The sequence below is a fragment of the Grammomys surdaster genome, unplaced genomic scaffold (genome assembly GCF_004785775.1).
Source record: "Grammomys surdaster isolate TR1022 unplaced genomic scaffold, NIH_TR_1.0 60, whole genome shotgun sequence".
In the NCBI taxonomy this organism is placed as follows: domain Eukaryota; kingdom Metazoa; phylum Chordata; class Mammalia; order Rodentia; family Muridae; genus Grammomys; species Grammomys surdaster.
This window is the reverse complement of record NW_021604562.1, coordinates 10,011,242-10,032,180: the sequence shown is the minus strand read 5'-3', so window position 1 is coordinate 10,032,180 and position 20,939 is coordinate 10,011,242. Positions and strand designations below refer to the sequence as shown.

At 43.4% G+C, this 20,939-nt stretch overlaps 1 protein-coding gene across 1 annotated transcript; it reads left to right on the top strand.

Annotated features, from left to right (window-relative positions):
* Positions 1-9,651: 9,651 nt before the first annotated feature.
* On the top strand, positions 9,652-16,186 carry LOC114634745 (homeobox protein Rhox13-like). Its single transcript, XM_028783658.1, has 3 exons — positions 9,652-10,178; positions 12,459-12,504; positions 16,067-16,186. The coding sequence occupies exons 1-3, from the start codon at positions 9,652-9,654 to the stop codon at positions 16,184-16,186; spliced, it is 693 nt and encodes a 230-aa protein (XP_028639491.1).
* Positions 16,187-20,939: the final 4,753 nt, after the last annotated feature.

Genomic DNA, 20,939 nt, shown 5'->3' with positions numbered 1-20,939 from the left:
GACAGAGGGGCAGACGGACAGAGGGGCAGAGGACAGAGGGGCAGAGGGACAGAGGGATAGAGTGACAGAGGGGCACGGAGACAGAAGGGTAGAGGAACAGAGGTGTAGAAGGATAGAGGGGCAGAGTCAGAGACAGAGGGACAGAGGCACAGAGGGTCAGAGCTACAGAGGGGAAGAGGACAGATTACAGAGGGGCAGAGGGACATAGGGGTAGAGGGACAGAGCGGCAGGGCGACAGAGGGGCAGAGGGGCATAGGGGTAGAGGGGCAGAGGAGCAGAGAGGCCAAAGACAGAGGGACAGACGGGCAGAGGGACAGCAGGGAACAGGATAGAGGCAGAGTTCAGAGGCAGAGGGACAGAGGGACAAAGGAGCAGAGGGACAGACGCAGAGGACAGAGGACAGAAAGATAGAGGGGCAGAGAGACAGAGGACAGAGGGACAGAGGGACAGAGGACAGAGGTGAAGACGGACAGAGGGGCAGAGGGAAAATGACAGAGGGCAGAGGAAAGAGGTGCACAGGGACACAGGGGCAGAGAGGCAGAGAGGGAGAGGGACAGAGGGACAGAGGGACAGAGGACAGAGGTCCAGAGGCTGATGACAGAGGGACAGAGGGACAGAGGGACAGAGAGGCAGAAGGACTGAGGTTCAGAGGTGCAGAGGACAGTGGGACAGAGGTGCAGAGGCAGAGGACAGAGAGGAAGAGGGGCAGAGAGGCTCAGGACAGAGGGACAGAGGGACAGAGGGGCAGATGGACAGAGGGGCAGTGGACAGAGGGGCAGAGGACAGAGGAGCAGAGGGACAGAGGGACAGAATGACAGAGGGGCACGGAGACAGAAGGGTAGAGGAACAGAGGTGTAGAAGGATAGAGGGGCAGAGTCAGAGACAGAGGGACAGAGGCACAGAGGGTCAGAGCTACAGAGGGGAAGAGGACAGATTCCAGAGGGGCAGAGGGACATAGGGGTAGAGGGACAGAGGACAGAGACAGTGGAGCAGAAGCAGAGGACAGAGGGGCAGAGGACAGAGGGGCAGAGGGACAGAAGCAGAGGACAGAGGGGCATAGAGACAGTGGGGCAGAGGGGCAGAGGGGCAGCTGACAGTGGGTCAGAGGGGCAGAGGGACAGAGGACAAAGCTGCACAGGGACACAGGGGAAGAGAGGCAGAGGGGCAGATGGACAGTGCGGCAGAGTCAGAGGACAGAGGCACATAGGGGATGAGGTATAGAAGGACAGAGGACAAAGGGACAGAGGGAGAGAGGAGCAGAGAGTCAGAAGGGCAGAGGAGCAGAGAGGCCAAAGAGCAGAGGGACAGAGGGGAAGAGGGACAGTGGGGAAGAGGACAGAGGGGAAAAGGACAGAGGCAGAGTTCAGAGACAGAGGGACAGAGGGACAAAGGAGCAGAGGGGCAGAGGGACAGGTGCAGAGGATAGAGGACAGAAAGATCGAGGGGCAGAGAGACAGAGGGGCAGAAAGACAGAGGCAGAGGACAGAGAGGCAGAGAGACAGAGGATAGAGGGGCAGAGGGACAGAGATACAGAGGGGCAGAGGACAGAGGCAGAGGGGCAGAGGGACAGAGGGACGGAAGTATAGAGGGGCAGAGGTGCAGAGGCAGAGGACAGAGGGTCAGAGTAGCAGAGAGGCTGAGGGGCAAAGGGACCGAGGTGCAGAGGCAGAGGACAGAAGGTAGAGTGGCAGAGAGGCTGAGGGACATAGGGACAGAGGGGCAGAGAGACAGAAGGACAGAGGCAGAGGACAGATGGGCAGAGGGACAGGGGGGAAGAGAGACAGAGGACAGAGGGGCAGAGAGACAGAGGGGCAGAGGGACAGATGGGTAGAGGGACAGAGGGTTAGAGGGGCAGAGGGGTAGAGGGACAGAGGGACAGGGGGCATAGGGACAGGGGGCAGAGGACAGAGTGGTAGAGGGAGTCAGGGGAAGAAGGGTTGAGGGACAGAGAGGCAGAAGCAGAAGACATAAGGGCAACGAGACAGAGGTGCAGAGGGACAGAGGAGCAGAAGTCAGAGGGGCAGAGGGACAGAGGGGCAGAGGGACAGAGGGACAGAGGAGCACAGTGACAGAAGGACAGAGAGTTAGAGAGGCAGTTAGGCAGAGAGGCAGAGAGGCAGAGAGTCACAGGGGAGACGACAGAGGGACAGAGGGAAAGAGGGGCAGAGGGACTGAGGGTCAGATGCAGAGGGACAGAGGGACAGAGGTGCAGAGGACAGAGGTGCAGAGGACAGAAAGGAAGAGGGGCATAGAGGCTGAGGACAGAGGAACAGAGGGGCAGACGGACAGAGGGGCAGAGGGGCAGAGGCAGAGATAGGGACAGAGGAGCAGAGGTGCAGAGGACAGAGGGGCAGAGGGACAGAGGGGTAGAGGGACAGAGGGGCAGGGGGACAGAGGGATAGAGGGGCAGAGGGGTAGAGGGATAGAGAGGTGTAGAAGGATAGCGGAGCAGAGGCAGAGGCAGAAGTACAGAGGGACAGAGGGGCAGAGGTACAGAGGGGAAGAGGACAAAGGGGCCGGGAAACAGAGGAGCAGAGGCAGAGTACAGAGGGGCAGAAGGGCAGAGGGGCAGAGGTACAGAGGGGAAGAGGACAGAGGGGCAGTGTGACAGAGGGGCAGAGGCAGAATACATAGGGGCAGAAGGGCAGAGGGGCAGAGGACAGAGGTGCAGAGGGACAGAGGGACAAAGGAGCAGAGGGGCAGAGGGACAGACGCAGAGGACAGAAAGATAGAGGGGCAGAGAGACAGAGGGGCAGAGGGATAGAGGCAGAGGACAGAGAGGCAGAGAGATAGAGGACAGAGGGACAGAGATACAGAGGGGCAGAGGACAGAGGCATAGGGGCAGAGGGACAGAGGGACAGAGGTACAGAGGGGCAGAGGGACATAGGGCAGAGTTGTAGAGGACAGAGACAGTGGGGCAGAGGGACAGAGGGACAGAGAGGCAGAGGACAGAAGACAGGGGCAAACAGGCAACGATTCAGAGGGACAGAGGACAGAGGTGCAGAGACAGTGGTGCTGAGTGACAGAGGACAGAGAGGCAGAGGACAGAGTGGCAGAGAGATAGAGGGACAGAGGGGTAGAGGGACGGGGCAGATATGTGCTCTGAACTGGTGCTGCTCTATTGTTAGCTTCTTCAGTAGTGGAGAGTCTGGCCAGCCAAGTGGGTCCAAGCTCCAGTGGTGAAGGCTTCAAGAAGAGAGAAGTCTTTCCCAAGTGTTACTGTTTACTCTTTAGGGGATCCATTCCATTCTTATTTCAACCATAAAATTCCACTCCCTTGTCCCTATAGACTTGTAGCCATATATATCTTAATGCAAAAATGTATCTCTTCCAACTTCAAAATCTTCATAGTCTATCAGAGTCTCCATACTGTTTAAAAGTTTAAAGTTCAAAATCTCTTCTGAGACTTAAGGTAACCTCTTAACTGTAACCCCTGTAAAATCAAAGTGAAAAGGCAGATCACATACTTCCAACACACAATGGCACAGTTGTGAAAATTCAAATACCTCAATGTTTCATACTAACATTTGGGCCAAGATTTAAAAATGAAATCATCTGGCCATGATGCTCCAGTGCTCATTTCCAGGAACTCTAGGCTGCCCACAGAGGCAGATTCCTTCCTAGTTTGCCATGGTCTCTGCTCTGCTTGATTCTCTTAATTTGTTACATGTTTGGCCATGGTAGTGTTTGAACACTGATCATTGTACTTCTTTTAGGAAGAATGAATAAATGAATGAATGAATGAATGATTTATTTATTTATTTATTTATTTATTTATGTATTTTACATGTGTGGGTTTTTTTCTTGCATGTAAGTCTGTGTACCACACAGAAGCCAGAAGAGGATTCAGATTCCCTGGAACTGAGCCAACACGTACATGATGGCAATTGAATCTGGGTCCTCTGAAGAGTAGCCAGTGCTTTTAACTGCCAAGCCATCTCCCTAGCCCCAACATTGTACTCTCTAGTGATGTAAAATGTTGACATTTCAAGGTAAAGACAATCACAGGAAACCTACGTACCCTAATCTAGTTTCTATAATTATTCATAAACACCAATAATTATGTAATTATTTCATAATCATAGAAAAATCAAAACCAAAATACAAAACCTTTGGATTTTTAAGACACAATGGGGGTTAAATGGCTAACGGGTTTTAGAATGGCTGCCCTGCCAAAGAAACTTCTCCATGTGGCCTACAACTGGTTTCAGTCATGTTCATAGATCTTGCAAACTCCTTTCTTGATGGAAACCACACACACACACACACACACACACACACACACACACTCCGCAATTTGAATTATGGATTAAACAAGATAGGCAGAATTCATTTGAATCTTACATGACCCTTGCTTGGTATATACTCTATAGTATTCAAATGAAATCTTCTTTTAGGAATGGTTTCTCTCCAATGCTAAATATAAGAATCATCAAGGACTCAGAATTTCAAATGAATAATACTTTAGGAATATTTTGGAAAATGAAAAATGAATAATATGAGTCTGTTACGGACCATGTATTAAAAACATCATGTGAATGTTCATATGCACACCTGTGCCTTATACTCCTCTCTCTGATCAGGCTCTGAAACCCATAAAGCTAATTTACACAAATCTCTTATGAGGCCAAAGTGTTCTTTCTACCTGCAACGGAACGCCATTGCAGCCTTGGATATCCTGGCACAGAAAAGGCATGAAATAAGCCAGGTAGTGGGGAATGAGGCCTTGTGTACTGCCTTGCTCAGACCATTGAGCATGGTGCTTAACTCACAGTCACACAGAGACATGGAATACTTAGGGAAATATTCTCTCAGCTCTGGAATCACAAGATGAAATCTGGGAAGTCTGGGAGCTGCTGGGCTGACTCCAGGCTACATGTGCTCCAGGCTACTTCTACCTTCCATTATGTTCCATTGCTATAGTTACTATGGCAGAGGTCTGACGGTATTTTGTACTCATTCTTTCTCCATCGTCCAATTCACAGTTCACAGGATAGGTAGTCACATCAGAAAATGAACACGCACATACACACACACACACACACACACACACACACACAGGAGAGAGAGAGAGACAGAGAGAGAGACAGAGACAGAGAGACAGAGAGACAGAGAGACAGAGAGACTATTAGAGCCCTGGACCCTGAGGCGGAGAGGAAGAGCCTGCAGACTTAGAACTGAGAGAATAATATTTGGCAATCCCAGAGAAGTGTAATATCCTTGAGTTCACTGGAGCACTTATCATCCTGGCTATGACCACGAAGCCCTTCCATGTCATCTTTCATATTCAGATTGATACACAGTGTCAGCTGTCACTTAACCTGTGCTGAGGCTCTATGTCTTGAATGTGGTGATGAAAACATTTGCCCTGGCAGATCTTGTACTTTGGCTCTCAGTGGTCCTTATGTGGGTCCACAGGGTTAGGCTTCAGTACGATCTGATCCTCTTTGACACGCCTACTTCTGATGACAGCATATCTATCTGCTACAGGTTCCAAGTGTATTTACTGTCACTTAGACAAAGGTGTTGCCTTTCTGTGAAGAGGACTTGATGTTTACATGGATGAGAAAGAATGCCTTCATAACCTAACAATGGTAGTCAGGGATGGCTGAATAGGGCTGTGCATTCAGAGGTGGGGCTCCATGCCACTGATTGCCTAACTATACTTGCCTTGGTGGGGTGGGTATTCTGAAAAAAAAAAAAACATGCTTCCCTTGAATGTCCAGGAGGATTTTGAGGTTTAAATGGGAGCAGAGATTTCCCACATTCCACTGAGGAAAATTTGGAAATATCCCTTCACCCTTCCATATCCAGAACCTAAAAAATCCAGCATGGGTGACTAATTAAGAAGCAATAATTTTTTATAGTAATGTTCATATAATGCCTCAAATACATTCTGAGAAATGAGTTCCCAGGCAATTTAATCATCATGTGGACATTATAGAATACCCATGGTATAGCTTACTGCTCACCTTTAGGCTTGGTGGTATATACCCCATTGACAAACATGCTATGTGGAATGCTACAGTAATTCGTGACCCAGTCTCTAATCATCCCAACTGCATCAGATTTTAATTGTGACTCTAAATTTCATATATAAACTCAATCCCAGTAGTTTATATTTATTATTTATATAAGACATAGTAAAAAAAAAAATATGTGCATGGTGGCACGTGCCTGTAAGTCCCAGCATTAAGAAGGCAGACACAGGTACATTACCACTAATTTGAGGCAATCCTGGTCTATGTAGCAAGTTACAGGCCAGAGAAGGATACATAATGAATCTTGTCCCAAACAAACAAACAAACAAACAGAATAAAAGAATCATATATGTGTGTAATATAAATAGAAACAATACAAATAAACTATAGTCTCAATTGTTATGCTGGCTAATTTTATGTCAAGTTGACACAGGCTAAACTTACTTTGAATGAGGAAAGCGTGACTGACAAAGTGCCCCTATCATATTGGCCTATGGTGCATTTTCTTTCTTTTATCAACAAAATAAACTATAATAAGATAAAACAAAACTTCGCATTGAAGTTGGACAAGGCAAACCAACACAAAGAAAAGAGCCCAAGAGAAGGAACAAGAATTGGAGACCAAATCATTCACTCTCAAAAGTCCAATAAAAGTACTACACTAAAAGCTCTCATGTATGCCCAGGGACCTGGTGCAGGCTCTGTGCATGCTGCCTCAGTCTCTGGGAGTTTATAAGAGTTTTGCTTAGTTGATTAGGAGGGCCTCATTCTCCTGGAGTCCTCCATCACCTCTGGCTCTTACACTGTTTCACCCTTCTCTTCCCTGCAGTTCCCTGGGCTCTGAGGGTAGGGATTTAAAATGATGGAGACATCCCGCTTAGAGTTGAGTAAGAGGAGCAAGGAATTGCTAAAGGCAGCTTGATTGGACTATTTTCAGTAATACAGAAGTCAGAAGTTCCATGCTGTCAAAGGCTCTGGGAGTACCAGCCTAGTGCTGGGATTGCCATTCAGTTAAGGTAACCTAATTTGGAGCAAAACGCATCTGTGCCCCCCCAGCATATGCTTAATGTATCCAACACCACCCATACTACATAAGCTCTGGAATGTCTAGTAGCACATGACCTGAGCTGTGTTCCATCAGTGGCACTTCTGGTTTCAGGATGACTTTGTGGTACACTGCAATTTTTTTTGTTATATACATGAAAACAATGATGCCATACTCACTTCAAAAATATTAAGTGTTCATCTCCTGAGCATCACAGAATATAATCAGGTGTGTGTCAGGGTTGAATTCACATGCCCATTCTCTTCTGCAGTTGATTGGAAGATGGTACTAGGGAGATGAAAACAGTGCAAATCAGAAGACCGAAAGCTAATACAAAAATCTATCTTACGGGGTAAGTTCTTAGGCATTGTCGAAGAAATCAAAAGGCTTGGGGATGTGCTTTCTAGGGGGAGTAAACAGTAGTTACTGATGCACAGGCTTTCTGAAACATAAGTAAAAGGATGTCAAACCCTGCAGTTAACTCGACGAACTCTGACGATTGATCTCCCTGTCCTGTGCCATTGGTGTTACCCCCTCTTTCAGTTAAGAAAGCTGGGAATTCAGCATTTCATTCAGGGTCCCAAGATATACAGAGCTGAGGCTTGGGGATTTAGCCTCCCCTTCTCACTTCACAACACACTGCCTATCCCATTTTCTTTCTATTTTTTCCTTTTCTTTTTTTTTTTAAATTTTTTTAGGGGGTGGGGGAGTGCTGTCTGTAGAGTGTTCCCCCTTCCCCCATGTAGGGTGAAGTAAAAGCTGAGAAATTGCAATCTTCACAGTCCCTTTGGAAGACTAGGCTTTATGATTTAAGGCCCCAGTGGCCTGCAGGTTCCTGAGAGGCGTGTGTATATGTGTGTGTGGGGGGGGGTTTCATATCGGGATAGCTTGCTCCTCTGCTGGCATGAGGCATTGCCGATAAATGTTATCCTCTCAGACTGCCTTCCCCCAGGGAGTTTCTGAGAGTTTTTTTTAATGGGGCCACATGCAGTTTTGGGTAGCCATCTAACATGCATCCACTTCAAGAAATGGCTCATGTACTAGGACACTGATACCTTCGAGGGAAGCCCATGATGACCCGGAGAACCACACTAATGCTACTCATCAGCTGTTCTAAGGCACCAAACCTTAACCCCAAGCATTTCACCTTGACCAGCAGCCCCCTTCCTCCATAACTGCCTGTCCCCAGATGCTTTGCAGTGCTGAGGACAGAATCCAGATTGTGCTACTGGACTTATGCTGCTGCTTTCCTTGCCTACTGCTTTCCTCCTTCTCTGCAGTTAGACTCCAGACGTCTCCTGGAAAGTACATGGCAGTATCGAAAGGGAAAAGCTGTCCTCTGAGGCCCACGTACAAATGTCAGGAGCCTTTCCATGGCTCAGCATCACTGGAAAGACATTAGCTTCCTCCATTGGAAGGCTGCAGACTCAAGGTCTCTGTCTCTTTATCTACACTATAAAACCCATAGACAGCCAAGTAATCGTTTTATAACTACATAAAAGACATTATAAGGCACATTATTTTCAGAAAAAAATGACATCCTCAGTGATAAGAACTGAACCAAATATTTCACATGGGATATAATAGAGTTTAACTATGAAAATCTGGGGTAACTATATTTTCTTATGCAGATTATTTAATTTTTGGAGGGGGTAACGGTGTGTGTCTTTTTTGTTGTTGTTGCTTGGTTTTTTTGTTTTTGATTTTTGTGTGTGTGTGGTTTTTTTGGGGGGGAGGGTTGGTTGGTTGGTTGGCTTTTAGTTTTCTGAAGCAGAATTTCTCTGTGTAGCCTGGCTGTCCTGAAACTAGATCTATAGAGCAGGCTGGCCTCGAACTCACAGGGATCTGCCTGCCTCTGTCTTCCGAGTGTTGTGATTAAAGGCATACACCACCACTTCCCTGCTGTTTGTTTTTTTGACAGTGTCATTAGCTAGACAAGACCCAGTCTCAAGATCTTGGTTTTACTAGCTAGCACTCGGTGTACTAATAAGGACTCTTGAACTAAGAACTAAGAACCACTAAGCTGACCATGTCCACTCAATTTTCAGTCCATGCTCTGATGGTAGGTGGAGGGTGAGGCCAAAAGAAATTTCTAAATGTTCACGCAAGAATCCTGTGGTCAGTGTATGTTCTTACCTTTCTCCCATACTATTTTTATTTCCAAATAATTTTGCAATTGCACAGAGTCTACCTGTAGTGGTAATCTCTGTAATCTACAAGGAATAGGCAGCCTGTACATGTGTTGGTGTCTGTCTGTGGGCACAGGTTCAAGCCCTCACATACTACTTCCCCCTCACAACCCCTCCCTAGGTCCCCCATGTTCTTGGTCACACCCCGCCACTTCTGTGACTAAACAAATACCATCTATTGCACAAGTGGGCCGAAAGCCACTGGCAGTCAATTACTGAGGAAAGAGCCAGTAGCGTTCATCTAGAGGGGAGTGTGAGGACGGACCATGAGACACATGGGGAACTTGTGGAGCATGCGCACAAGTTCTCCATTGTCGTCATCTCTCACCCAGGCCGTTGCTTTCGACTTCCGTCTGGACCGGTAAGAGACGCCCGGCTTCAAGGTCGTTCGTCCTAGGACCGCAAAGCTGTTGGTGGCTTCGACCTGGTTCTAGTCATGGCCCACAGGATCTCTTTTGACCACAACTATTACACAGCAGCTTCTGAGGAGGAAAAAAATGCTGGAGCCCAGGCCGGGGCTGAGGCCTCTACCTCAACCTCAACCAAGGAGGCCTCAGGAGCTGTAGCGGTGGCTCAGGCAGAGGCGGCGGGCAACGGCCATGGCAGTCGAGGAGCCATAGGCTGTGCCACCACCACCCTGAGTGAGCCAAATGTCGAGAGTGACCTGAGACAGGAGAGTGAGAGTGATCCGGAGGACAGTGACTACTACTACGACGAAGACGACTTGAGCCTCAGCGACCAGGATACCTCAGACGCCGAGCAGGAGGAAGCAGCTCCCTCGGGGGCCGCTGCTGGTGCTCCTCCGACTGCTACTGCTGCTGCTGCAATTCAGATTCCGGGGCCCCACCGTTCCCGCCCCCGCAGGCGGAGGCGGCGTGGAACCCCATTCAACTTCGCACAGTGGCAGGTCGAGGAAATGGAAAACGTGTTTGAAGAGACCCAGTATCCGGATGTGCTTACAAGGTATGTGGCTTGCACGAGGAGCTCCCACAAACCTTCATGAGCTTTGGCTTATGTTGAGGTGTCCTTCAGCTCTTCCAGGCCCTGTTTTCCCAATGGCCGTCCGGTGCCTTCTCCCCCAGAAGCACCCCGGAAGGGTGACTTGGGTGGACATCAGGGGCAGTATCGGCTAGTATGCAGTGCTGGTGTGAGTCAAGTGTTCCTCCTGGTCGGCGCCACTCCTTTCCAGTTATATTTCAGTTATATTTCTGTAAAACTAGAGAGAGACATGAATATAACATGCCAAAACATTTTAATAGCTCAAAGTTCACCAGCGTTAACTACGGGCTTCTTGTTGGATGATCCCTCACCAGTAGTCTCGTCACCTTTTCAGGGACTGTGTATCCATCCATCAACTCCTTTCTGTTTCCCTTTCCTCTCCCCCAGTGCTTTGCACCTTGCTATGTTCTCTTTCTTTGAATTTAAGCCCCCAAAGTAACTGAAATTATGCTACCTTTAGCCTAAGACTGATATATTTTTTTGTAGAATTCACTTCCTTTTAAAAGTTGGACATTATTCCATGATGTTTTGTTTTAAGGCTATGTATGTGCATTTCTAAATACATAACATAAATACAAGCTGCTCAGTCTATATTAATGTTTATATAAATATATATATATGCTATAATGTTATAAATATATGTTATACATATAAATATATGTGTTATTAATATATATACATATATACATACATACACACACACACACATATATGTATATATATATGTTTTCAAGGCTGTGCTCCTCCCAGGGGAAGATTATTTCTCCCTTCCTTAGCATTTCTTGTCTGTAATTCTTCTTCTAAGGTTAAGGCCTCAGGAGCAGGCCTCATTCACATCAGCGTGTCTGTTGTTGCTGTTGTTGTTGTTGTTGTCCTTGTTCAGCTCATGTTCCGGCAGTCATGTTGCTGATATTTTGTGGATGTTGTTTCAAACACAGTCTCACAGCAAACTCCCTGGTCCTCTGGCTCTTAGAATCTCTCCTCCTCCTCTTCTGTGATGTTTCCCGAGCGTTAGGTGTGAGACTTGTTTTGTAAAATCTATCCATTGGGACTGGGCTCCACAACTGTGCATTTTGCTTTATTGGTTGTTGCTAGTTGTGGTTTTCTGTTATGGTCTCCATCTGTTGGAAACAGAAGTTTCCTTGAAGAGGGGTGAGGACTAACTTATCTCTAGGTATACAGAGAAGTATTTAGAATGAAGTTAGGGAAGCTAGCCCTCATGCAGGAGGTTTCAGGTCCATTATTGCTCCAGGGCCTGTGGGCTGCACATCAGAAGTGCATGATGTCTTTGGCAATAGGGACTTACCTGCCACCTCTGGGGGGCAACCAAATATAAACTACGCTATATTTTTGCAACCTTGACCAACAACTCAAAAGAGGGCTTCTCTTCCTTGATGTTAGGGGTTTTGTTCCACGGTCTTTGGCTCTTAGAAGGAGCACAGTCATCTCAGATAGGACATTTTTATTTAAACTAAATATGTATTTATACAGTGACTTAAGTGTATTATAGGTACTTTTGGGTAGATAGTAACTAGTTTGATTCCTTATGACTTTTTCAGACATTCTTTCTGTTATTTTATCCTCCCACCCTCATCTTTTGTATTTGTCTCCTTTCTTTCTCCCAGATTAGACCCCAGCCTCTTTCCCATTCCCCTCTTCAGATCACTTGTCCCTTGCTATTCCCTTCTCAGTTTCTCCTACAGCCCTACCAGCCACTATCCAACTTTACTTTCCTGGTTTCCGAAGTTCCTCCAGGTTATCCCATTCATACTTTTGATTTCATCCTTTGATGCTCAGAACTTTTTACACTATTGTAGTTCTGTCTGGGTTTTGTTGTTGTTGTTTGGTTGGCTGGTTGGTTTCCTCTGTGCTGTATTTTTGCTTTAGAAATTCAATCATACTGGCATCGATATTGGATGTATGAAGTGCTGTTGTTCAGCTGCAGTGATAGAACGTTTTTTGTTTTGAAATTAGTAACATTTGCTCAGCATAGAGTTCTGTGTTTATTTTTATTGTTTTGATAGTATGTTAAAATTATTCATCCCAGGTAGCGGTTACAAACTTTCGTAATAAGGTGAGACCATTTCAAAGTAAGGCTGGCTCTGAGAATGAAGAACTAAATGTTAGAGTAGTTTTAAGAGAAAGTGGTGGATATTTAAAAAAAAAAAACAACAGAAATCATATATGCAGTTGTGTTTCATATAAAGCACCGAATGCTATATATTTGTGGTTTTCTTTCCACAGGGGAGAGCTTGCAAGAACTTTGAATGTGCCTGAAGCCAAAGTGAAGGTCAGTAAATCAAAGGAAAAAAGTGCATCTATAGCCCCCCTTGGGATTTAGATAGCCTTGTCCTAGACACTTTTAAATTAATAGGTTTCATTTTATTTTTATGTTGGCAAACAAGGTGTTTTATTTATTTTTTTAGTATGTGGATGTGCACATAAGTGTACCTGTACATATATGTGCATTCATGCATGTGCGTACATAAGCACACCGTCATGCATGGTATACTTGTGGAGGTCAGTGACCAACCTCAGATATCTGTCATCATTTCCTACCTTATTTAAATGCAGGTCCGTTTGTTGTTAATCACTGCACAAGCCAGATTAGCCGGTGTATACATTTTCAGGGATCTTTGTTTCCATTTCTCAGTCATTGTAGGAATGCTTCCACGTCCAGCTTTACATGGGTTCTGTGAGATTTGGACTTAGTCCATGAGCTTGTCTTGAAAGTACCTTAACCCTTAATTCACGTCTCTAAACCTCAAACAAGTTTTAAATTTTGCATTTTCAGGTTGCAAAGGAATGTAGGTGTTCTAGCTTGTAGTTCTTTCCCATTACTGCAGAAAATCTGATAAGTAACCAGATAAAAGAAAAAAAACTCTTTTATACTGTGAGCATGCACATATAACATATAATACATATTATGTCTAGGTATGAGCATGTGCACAAATATCTGATAATTAACATTCATGTCCTTTTTTTCTTGGCTGCGATTTACTGAAACTACCTAGAGTCATTTTAGGTGTGATATGACCTTGGAAATATTTAAATTAATTCAAGGGGTGGCAGTGGCAGTGAAATTTGGAGCAGAGACTTGGCGGACTTAAGCAGAATTCATTGCTATTTTAACATTGTTTCTTTCTTTTAAGTTTATAGGAATTTGTGTGTTTTTTCAAGGTCTCAGGTAACTCAGGTAGGTCTTAAATTTCACTGAGTGTCTAAGGATGACCTTGAACTAACAGTTCTTTTGCTTCTACCTTCTGAGTGCTGAGTTTATTGAGGTGTAATACACACCATGCAGCATCTCTACATAAATGGGATATCATCTTTAAGTAGGCAAACTTCCTAGCATTTATTGTTCATTGTGATGCAATTCTTGTGTCTCAGCTAGCCAGAGACTTAGACCCTTTGCCCTTCATTCCTAAGTTGTCCCCATTTATCTATTCTGTGTCCAGAACATCAGGGTTAAAAGTGCTAAATTCATAGGAAAAAAAACAAACAACAACAAAACAGACATCTGTATCTAACTGATTGGTGAAGCTGGAAGGAGACCTGAGAGTCTTCATGGCTAACCCTTTTGTCATATTTGAGCAAGGGGATAATAGAGAGTGACATCCCTTAATTTGGATTTTCTGGCATTCTGTGTTGTATCCAACCTGCCAAAATAGTTGTATTAGTGTCGAGAGGCCTGGAAAAACTGTCGAAAACTAAAAAAGATTAATATTAAACTAATTTCAGCTAACTTACTAAGGAGGAAAACTTCGTGGAGAATTACATGAAGTCAAAAAACAGGTTGTAAATTCCAATACCAAATGTGTGAGTCTTTTTATAACTGGAAAACTGGGAAGTTTCTTTATCATTTAAAGGGTATTACTTTGAAGATGGGAGTTTTGTTGAATTTGTGGAGGATGAGCTTCACTTCCAGACAGTCATACCTGTTTTATTCACAGTGATTTTCTGTCCTTGAGACAGCAAAGATTAACATATAGGCTGTGAACCCAAAGAAGCCAAATGCTTCATGGCAAAGCACAAAAGGCAAAGGAAACTTGGAGTGTCTTCGTTTTGGATCCTGTTCAGGTCTGTGCAGAACAGCATTCCCACATAGTAGGTCTCTGAGTGCTAGCATCCTAACACCATGAGTAGGATCAACAGTAGGACCAGGCTCAAGTGGGAGATACTGGGAGGAAGAAGAGAGGCTTTCCCAGGATGGAGAGACAGAGTGAGAGGAAAAGAAAACCTGAAGGTGTAGGGGGTTTTTCCCCTCTCCGAGCTCACAGGGCAGTGCACTGCAGCTCTAGAGAGACTGCAGCTCTGGAGAGAGCATGGCCACAGGACACGTGAGAGGAGGAATCACTCACGTGCTCCTGTTTGTACACTCTGCAGTGTGAACTTCCCAAAGCCTTCCAGCCTGATTTCCTTTTCTTCTGGCAAACATAATGGATGGGCTTTAAGAATCAAACATGGGGAACTCTGGCCTAATGTGAGCTCACATGAGTCAGCCACTGGGGCTTTGGTTGAGTTCATGGAGGCATCCTGATGGTAGGTTCAAGTCCCCATCATCAGGGCTTTGGTCCCCTGATCTTCTTTAGACTATACATCTCCATGACAGAGGGTTCCAGGCATGGAGAAAAAGTATGTGTAGTTACAAATGTGCAGTTTGAGAACTCCTTAATGTAACAAATACATGGAACCCCATTCACTAGGAGTCTGAATCTAACAGGTGACTGTGACTGTATCTCCGTAGCTAGCCAATATTTAGAAAGAGCTGATTTATGACCCCTTTCCCCAACACTGTTGTCTTTCATTCTTTGCAAATCTTTACTCTTTGCCTTTTGAAGAAGAATGGGCTTTGTATGTCCCAGTGATACAGCAAGGCCTAGTGTGCCCTCTGTACTCAGCAAGATTCTGGAGTATAGCTGAAGAATTTTTTTTTTTTGTTTTTTTTTTTTTTGTTTTGTTTTTTCGAGACAGGGTTTCTCTGTGTAGCCCTGGCTGTCCTGGAACTCACTCTGTAGACCAGGCTGGCCTCGAACTCAGAAATCCACCTGCCTCTGCCTCCCAAGTGCTGGGATTAAAGGCGTGCGCCACCACCGCCCGGCCTGAGAGAATTTTCTTTATCCTAGTCCTAGAGAATTTTGTATAACTTGAAAGTACATAGTGTTTGATTTGCCAGGGATGGAAGCCTACCCCTTTCTGCTGAACTCTTCAGGGTGGCAAAGGTTTCACCATCCTGTGTGTCATTTTGGTTAAGTTAGTCAACTTTCTCAAATAGTGGAGGCTGCAGTGTCAAAATGTTGTCCAGGCCACCTCTGCCTATCACTTGTTCCCTCGCCAGAAATTTGAAGCAACAACCATTGTCATTCTCAAAGGCTATTTTCTGTCTAATTATCCCCCATGTTTGATTCTGTTGATTAATTACTTCATACTGAAGATTGGTTTTACAAACTGAAGGCTGTACCCTTCCATATGACTTTTAAATGAACGAACATTTTGTGATCTAAAATATCTGCCCAAATAAGAGAAAACTCTCACTAGTTAGCAGGGTGTTATGCAGCTGATGGTCAAATATGAGAATGAAGACTTTCCTTTATCTGGTTAACACATAGTGAATTAGCATCAAGGACCTAGAACAAGTAGTGACCTAAGCTTCCCACCCAATAGAAGAGAAATTATTGGAGTGTTTAGATTAAACCATGGCCTATTGCAAAGGTTGGCACACAGCTGATCCTTGCTTTTGTGAACTGAGTAGAAAATTCAGTGTTAGGAGCCTTCAAACGATTGTTTTTTATCTCTTGGCTCTGGGGGTGGTAGCCAGTGCTAACCCCAATCCTGTCATCCTCTGATTTTAGGTGTGGTTTATCAATCGGAGAGCCAAACAGAGGAAGAATGAGAAACGTGCAATGCTGAGAAATATGCCACCTGGTGCTGAAGATTTCATTTTCATGACGGATGTGGAAGAGCCTTCGTAATGTGCCATCCTTGGTCAGTAAACAAAGGGCAACTTGGCAACCTATGTGCCCAATGCCAAGTTTAACTATTCAGCATGCATGTTAACAATAAAAGCATGAATTTCCAAATTATTTAATTTCATGTGCTTTCTGGGGGTTTTGAAAGACATGATGTATGAAATTCAGGATGTATACTTGTAGTGGGAGAATTTTTAAAAAGCGACAAGGCTCTGGCTAGCTCCCAGGCTGCCACCATGTTCCACTCTTAAGATCCTGTTCTGACCGTGGAGCCAGCTAACCAGGAGTGCCGGCCCAGATGGTGTGGCTGCTGCCTCCGCCGGTCAGCTCCATGGACCCCATGGCTCTAAGCATGGCCCTTGAGCCAACTCCAATGCTCTCATGGTTCTCAGCTCAGAGCAGACAATAACCACCATCCTCGCGGTACCTGGTAGAAATAACACTCTTAATGCTTAAAGATTATCCAATGGATCTATATATCAGCAAATACTCAATACAAAGTTGTCAACACAAATAGAATTGTGATCCCAACATCTAACCTTTTGATATGTATAACTACCCGAGACTGCTAGAGACATGAACGTCTGCTGCCATCTTTCCTCTCCTTCTCTTCCTTCTCTTCTTCCTCTTTCCTTACTCCTCCCAACTTCCAGCTCCACCTACCTCTTCTACTGCCCAATCACCAAACTCCACTGCAAATACAATGGGCAGAAAAATTTCTGCCACATATGCTATTTAAGCAGAATGACAAGTTCTCATTTTATGGGGTGATATTTCTAAGTCCCGAGCATTGCTTGCACAGAGTAGTAGTCTCTATGCATAAGTAGGTGTGAGACAGCAGGCCACTTAAGTCTTTTTGATTTAGCCTCACCCGATTCTTTGAGCTAGGGATTCAGTAGTCACCCTGTAAGCAGGGAATTAAAGAGAAGGTAAGCACAGAAAACTATTTATGATGATAGTTATTTTTTTATTGGTGGTGTATACCAATTATTTTTTCCATTTTAATTAAAATAGTTTTTTCTCACATAATATATCCTGATAGTGTTTTCCCTTCCTTCTGCTCCTCCCAGTCTTCCCCTTACCTTTTTTTCTCCCATTAGAAAACATACAGGTTGCCAGGTGGTGGTGGTGCATGCCTTTAATCACACCACTTAGGAGGCTGGTTCAGGCAGATTTCTGTGAGTTTGAGGACAACTTGGTCTACGAAATGAGTTCCGGGACAACCAGGGCTACACAGAGTAACTCTGTCTCAAAAAACAAAAGAAAGGAAGGGAGGGAGAGAGGGAGGGAGGGAGGGAGGGAGGGAGGGAGGGAGGGAGAAAGGGTGGGAAAGGAAGGCAGGCAGACAAGCTTCTAAGGGTAATAATAAAATGAAACACAATAAATATAACAAAAACTAACACATTGGAATTGGACACAATTCTGGGTCGCTCATTCACTATGACCATGAATAAGTGTTTTTTCAGTTGAATCTTTAGTATGCATTACAACTAAAGTTATGTTTATTTGAATATTATAAACATGAATTATTTACCTTTTTATAGCTATAGATCAACCTCTCTTGTCTGTGTTGACAATATTCTGCCCACAGACAGTTGTATAGTCTCTAAAGTCTCAAGTTAGAAGAAAAGTGGATCCTGCTGATTTGTCCATAAGCACAGGAGCAGGCCAGGCTCTAGGAATGAAGAGAGTTGTGATTGCACTGTGTATGTACTCAGGGTGATCTATACCTGTGACTCATTGATTTAAAGACTTGTCATCTACATTTTCCATGAATACATTTTAATAAGAAGAAGCTTTATTAAATACTGTAAGGAGATACTCATGGTACCAAGATTGCCACTGAGAGTGAGTGCTCCCAAGATGCCGCGTCTAGTCATATCAGTCCAAGGTTTATAAAGTGAAAATCACAGGATCACATGCACTCTGTCTACATGTAGGCAGGGTCTAAATTTAACATAAATATCTTGCAGTTGCCCTAATCATTGAGCAGAATCGGCAAGTTTGATTACAAAATCAGAAATAAAAATTAGTCTTCAGATCTAGTATTTTGCTAAACAGCAAATTTTATAAGATCAGTTAATAGTATTTAACATTTAGGGGTGGGGGATTTGAGTTGCTAGGATACAGTCTACACAAGATAAGGCTTTACACATTATAAGTGTTGGTTTGTTTTTGTTGTTTGATCTCAAGCATAGTAAATCGAAACTTTAAATGTAGTGTTAACTATCACATTCTCCCCTTGATTGTATCCTGTGTTAAATCTTTGATATTGTGGTGGCTATTATTTTTAAAGCCATATTTCTAAAGTCTCAACCTTTTGGTAGAGGGGAACTAGTTTACTTTGAACCTAATATTTCAACCTTTTGTTGAGTATTCTTTTCTGTAACTGCTTCTCAGCTGAAATTAGGACTTTGTTGTCCGTATACTCATGAAGTCTGAAATGCTAGCCAAATCCCAGTAGTTGGGGGTTCAGGCAGTGGAGGGAAATTTGTCAGAAGTATTTGGTTCACTGACCCAGCTGAAGAGACACCCATCACATCAGGTAGACTGGTTCACATCAGCTTTAGCAAGTCTAGGGCTCCAGCCATTTGGAGCAGTTTGCGTTCTGCAGCTGACTCCTGGATGATATCTGTCAGTCAAGTGGAAATCTGGTGAGACAGATATAGATTGCCAACAGAAGCTAAACCTTAGGAACTTAAAGGAAAAACTTTACATTTACAACCTACCCCTCAGGAGTAAGCAGTAAGCATAGAAGCTCAGGCTGTTGCTTGATAGCAGTATTTATATAGCGTCCATTTGACCTGTGACACATGGATTCAAGTTGTGTCTTTTTGTTCTTTATATGAATTTTTTAATTTACAAAAAAGATAAAATCTTTAGATATATTAGTTTATTGCTGTTTTTAATCTGTACAGAAATCCATATTGTAAAAAACGCAGTAGACTCGTGCCTTTGAGTCATAATAAAAACTTGAGAGTCCAAAAGATAATACTAAGTCAAAAACATGAGCATCTCTTTCCTGAGGGCTGGATAAATATATACATTGAACAGAAATGTTTATATCATAATAAAGGGCATCTTTAAGTCTCTATTTAAAAGACATCTAAAGGAAACTTTTACATTTTAAGCTTGTGACTGTGATAATGGTAGTCAGTGTTTTACCAGAGTTAGATTAAAAGCTTCTCAGAGTTTTACTGAATAATAGGTTAAAATTATGAATTTAAATGAACTTAAATTAAAATCATAAATTTTAATATATCTTCTTAGAACCTTATAAATTATATAAACCTCAAACATTTTATTAGTCATTGCAAAGGACAGGACTTTTTTGTAAACAAAGAAACAGTAAAATGTTACATTGAAATTTGTTTATTTTTTCAGCATGTCAGCAAAGTCTGTGAGTTTCTTTTTTACCAGGAGACCTAATAGCTCTAGAAAAAGCAAGGTCTGATTTTCATATATGAAATACACTGACCAGGCAGCTACTGTTAAACTGATAAAGCTACAGTTAGCCATCAACACCATCAGACATTTGAAAAGGATAAATTTGAACAGGGAGTATAAATCAAATGGCCTCTGTATCAATTAAAATGACAGACTTACTTGCTATCTGGATGGTTACCCTAGGCTCCTCCTTAACAATCTTAGTAATCTCCATGGATGGAGTGGCGTCAGTCTTCATCAGTCACACAGGGTGATGTTAACACTTTTCATTGCCTAATAGCGTGGCATTGGCCTTTGGCTGCCAGGCCCAGAAGATTCCTGAGGGTGAGAACTTGAGAGACTGTACTGCCTTGGCAAGGCAAAGAGGGACAGTCAGTTTTCTAGTGTCCAATTTATCCTCAGTTTAAGTGGGGTCCTAGTGGTGGGCAAAGTATGAGACATTCTTTCCCTGTGGTTACCATTATCCAGGAGGAGTCCCCTTCTTTAGAGAGATGTTTCGGCCCCCATCAGAACCTAGTATTTTTCTCTATCCTAGAAAGCTTCATTAAAAATTTTAAATGCCATATTCAATAGATCTCTGAAAAATTATCAGGACAATCTAATAATTATAATTGATTTTAAATAAATTTCATTTGTTTTTAGTTACTTGGTTTAAGTTTAACCTTGAAAACATATATAGAAAGCCAAAAAACTATTATCCTTATAAATGATCTATATTTGTACTTAGCATGACTACATTATAGCTCTAAACATATTAAAAAATAATCCTTTTTAAGCTCTAAGCAGGAAGTAACCTAGGCTAATTTTTTTAACAATTTAAATGTAATTTTCAGGCCTAGCCCTTTATTTGAAGTGAAAACTTGAATTGGCAAAATTACAAGGAGAATTTCTACATACCTAAAATGACAGCATCTCTAGTTTGCTAAATGAATACTTAATGAATTTGAGGACATTTAAGGAGAAATATTTTGGTTTAATCTATGACATTTGAAATACAGTTGATACCCAGAAGACCTTTTATGCAATTTCTTTTTTCAAAAGAACAATGAGTTACTAGTCATAGTAAACAAAACCACATTTATATTATCTTACTTGAGGTACAAAATATTTAAAAGCTTTTATGTCTATCTTTAATTATTTTACTATAGTAGTCCTTAACTGATAGTTCCAAATTTTTGACCACTCAGTTATTTTATCAAAGAAGATCATAAAGGTAAAAGAGAGAATTGTCTATATTTTTTTTATTTATATAGTCTTTTAGTTTTTCATAAATATATGTAGGGTATAGCTTTAATATCCTATTCATTAT

What these genes read in the sequence shown, in the direction of transcription:
- LOC114634745 (XM_028783658.1), top strand. Translation starts at nt 9,652, where the DNA reads ATGGCCCACAGGATCTCTTTTGACCACAACTATTACACAGCAGCTTCT. An exon ending in TATCCGGATGTGCTTACAAG is followed by an intron (nt 10,179 to 12,458) that starts GTATGTGGCTTG and finishes TTCTTTCCACAG; the next exon opens with GGGAGAGCTTGCAAGAACTT. An exon ending in TGCCTGAAGCCAAAGTGAAG is followed by an intron (nt 12,505 to 16,066) that starts GTCAGTAAATCA and finishes CTCTGATTTTAG; the next exon opens with GTGTGGTTTATCAATCGGAG.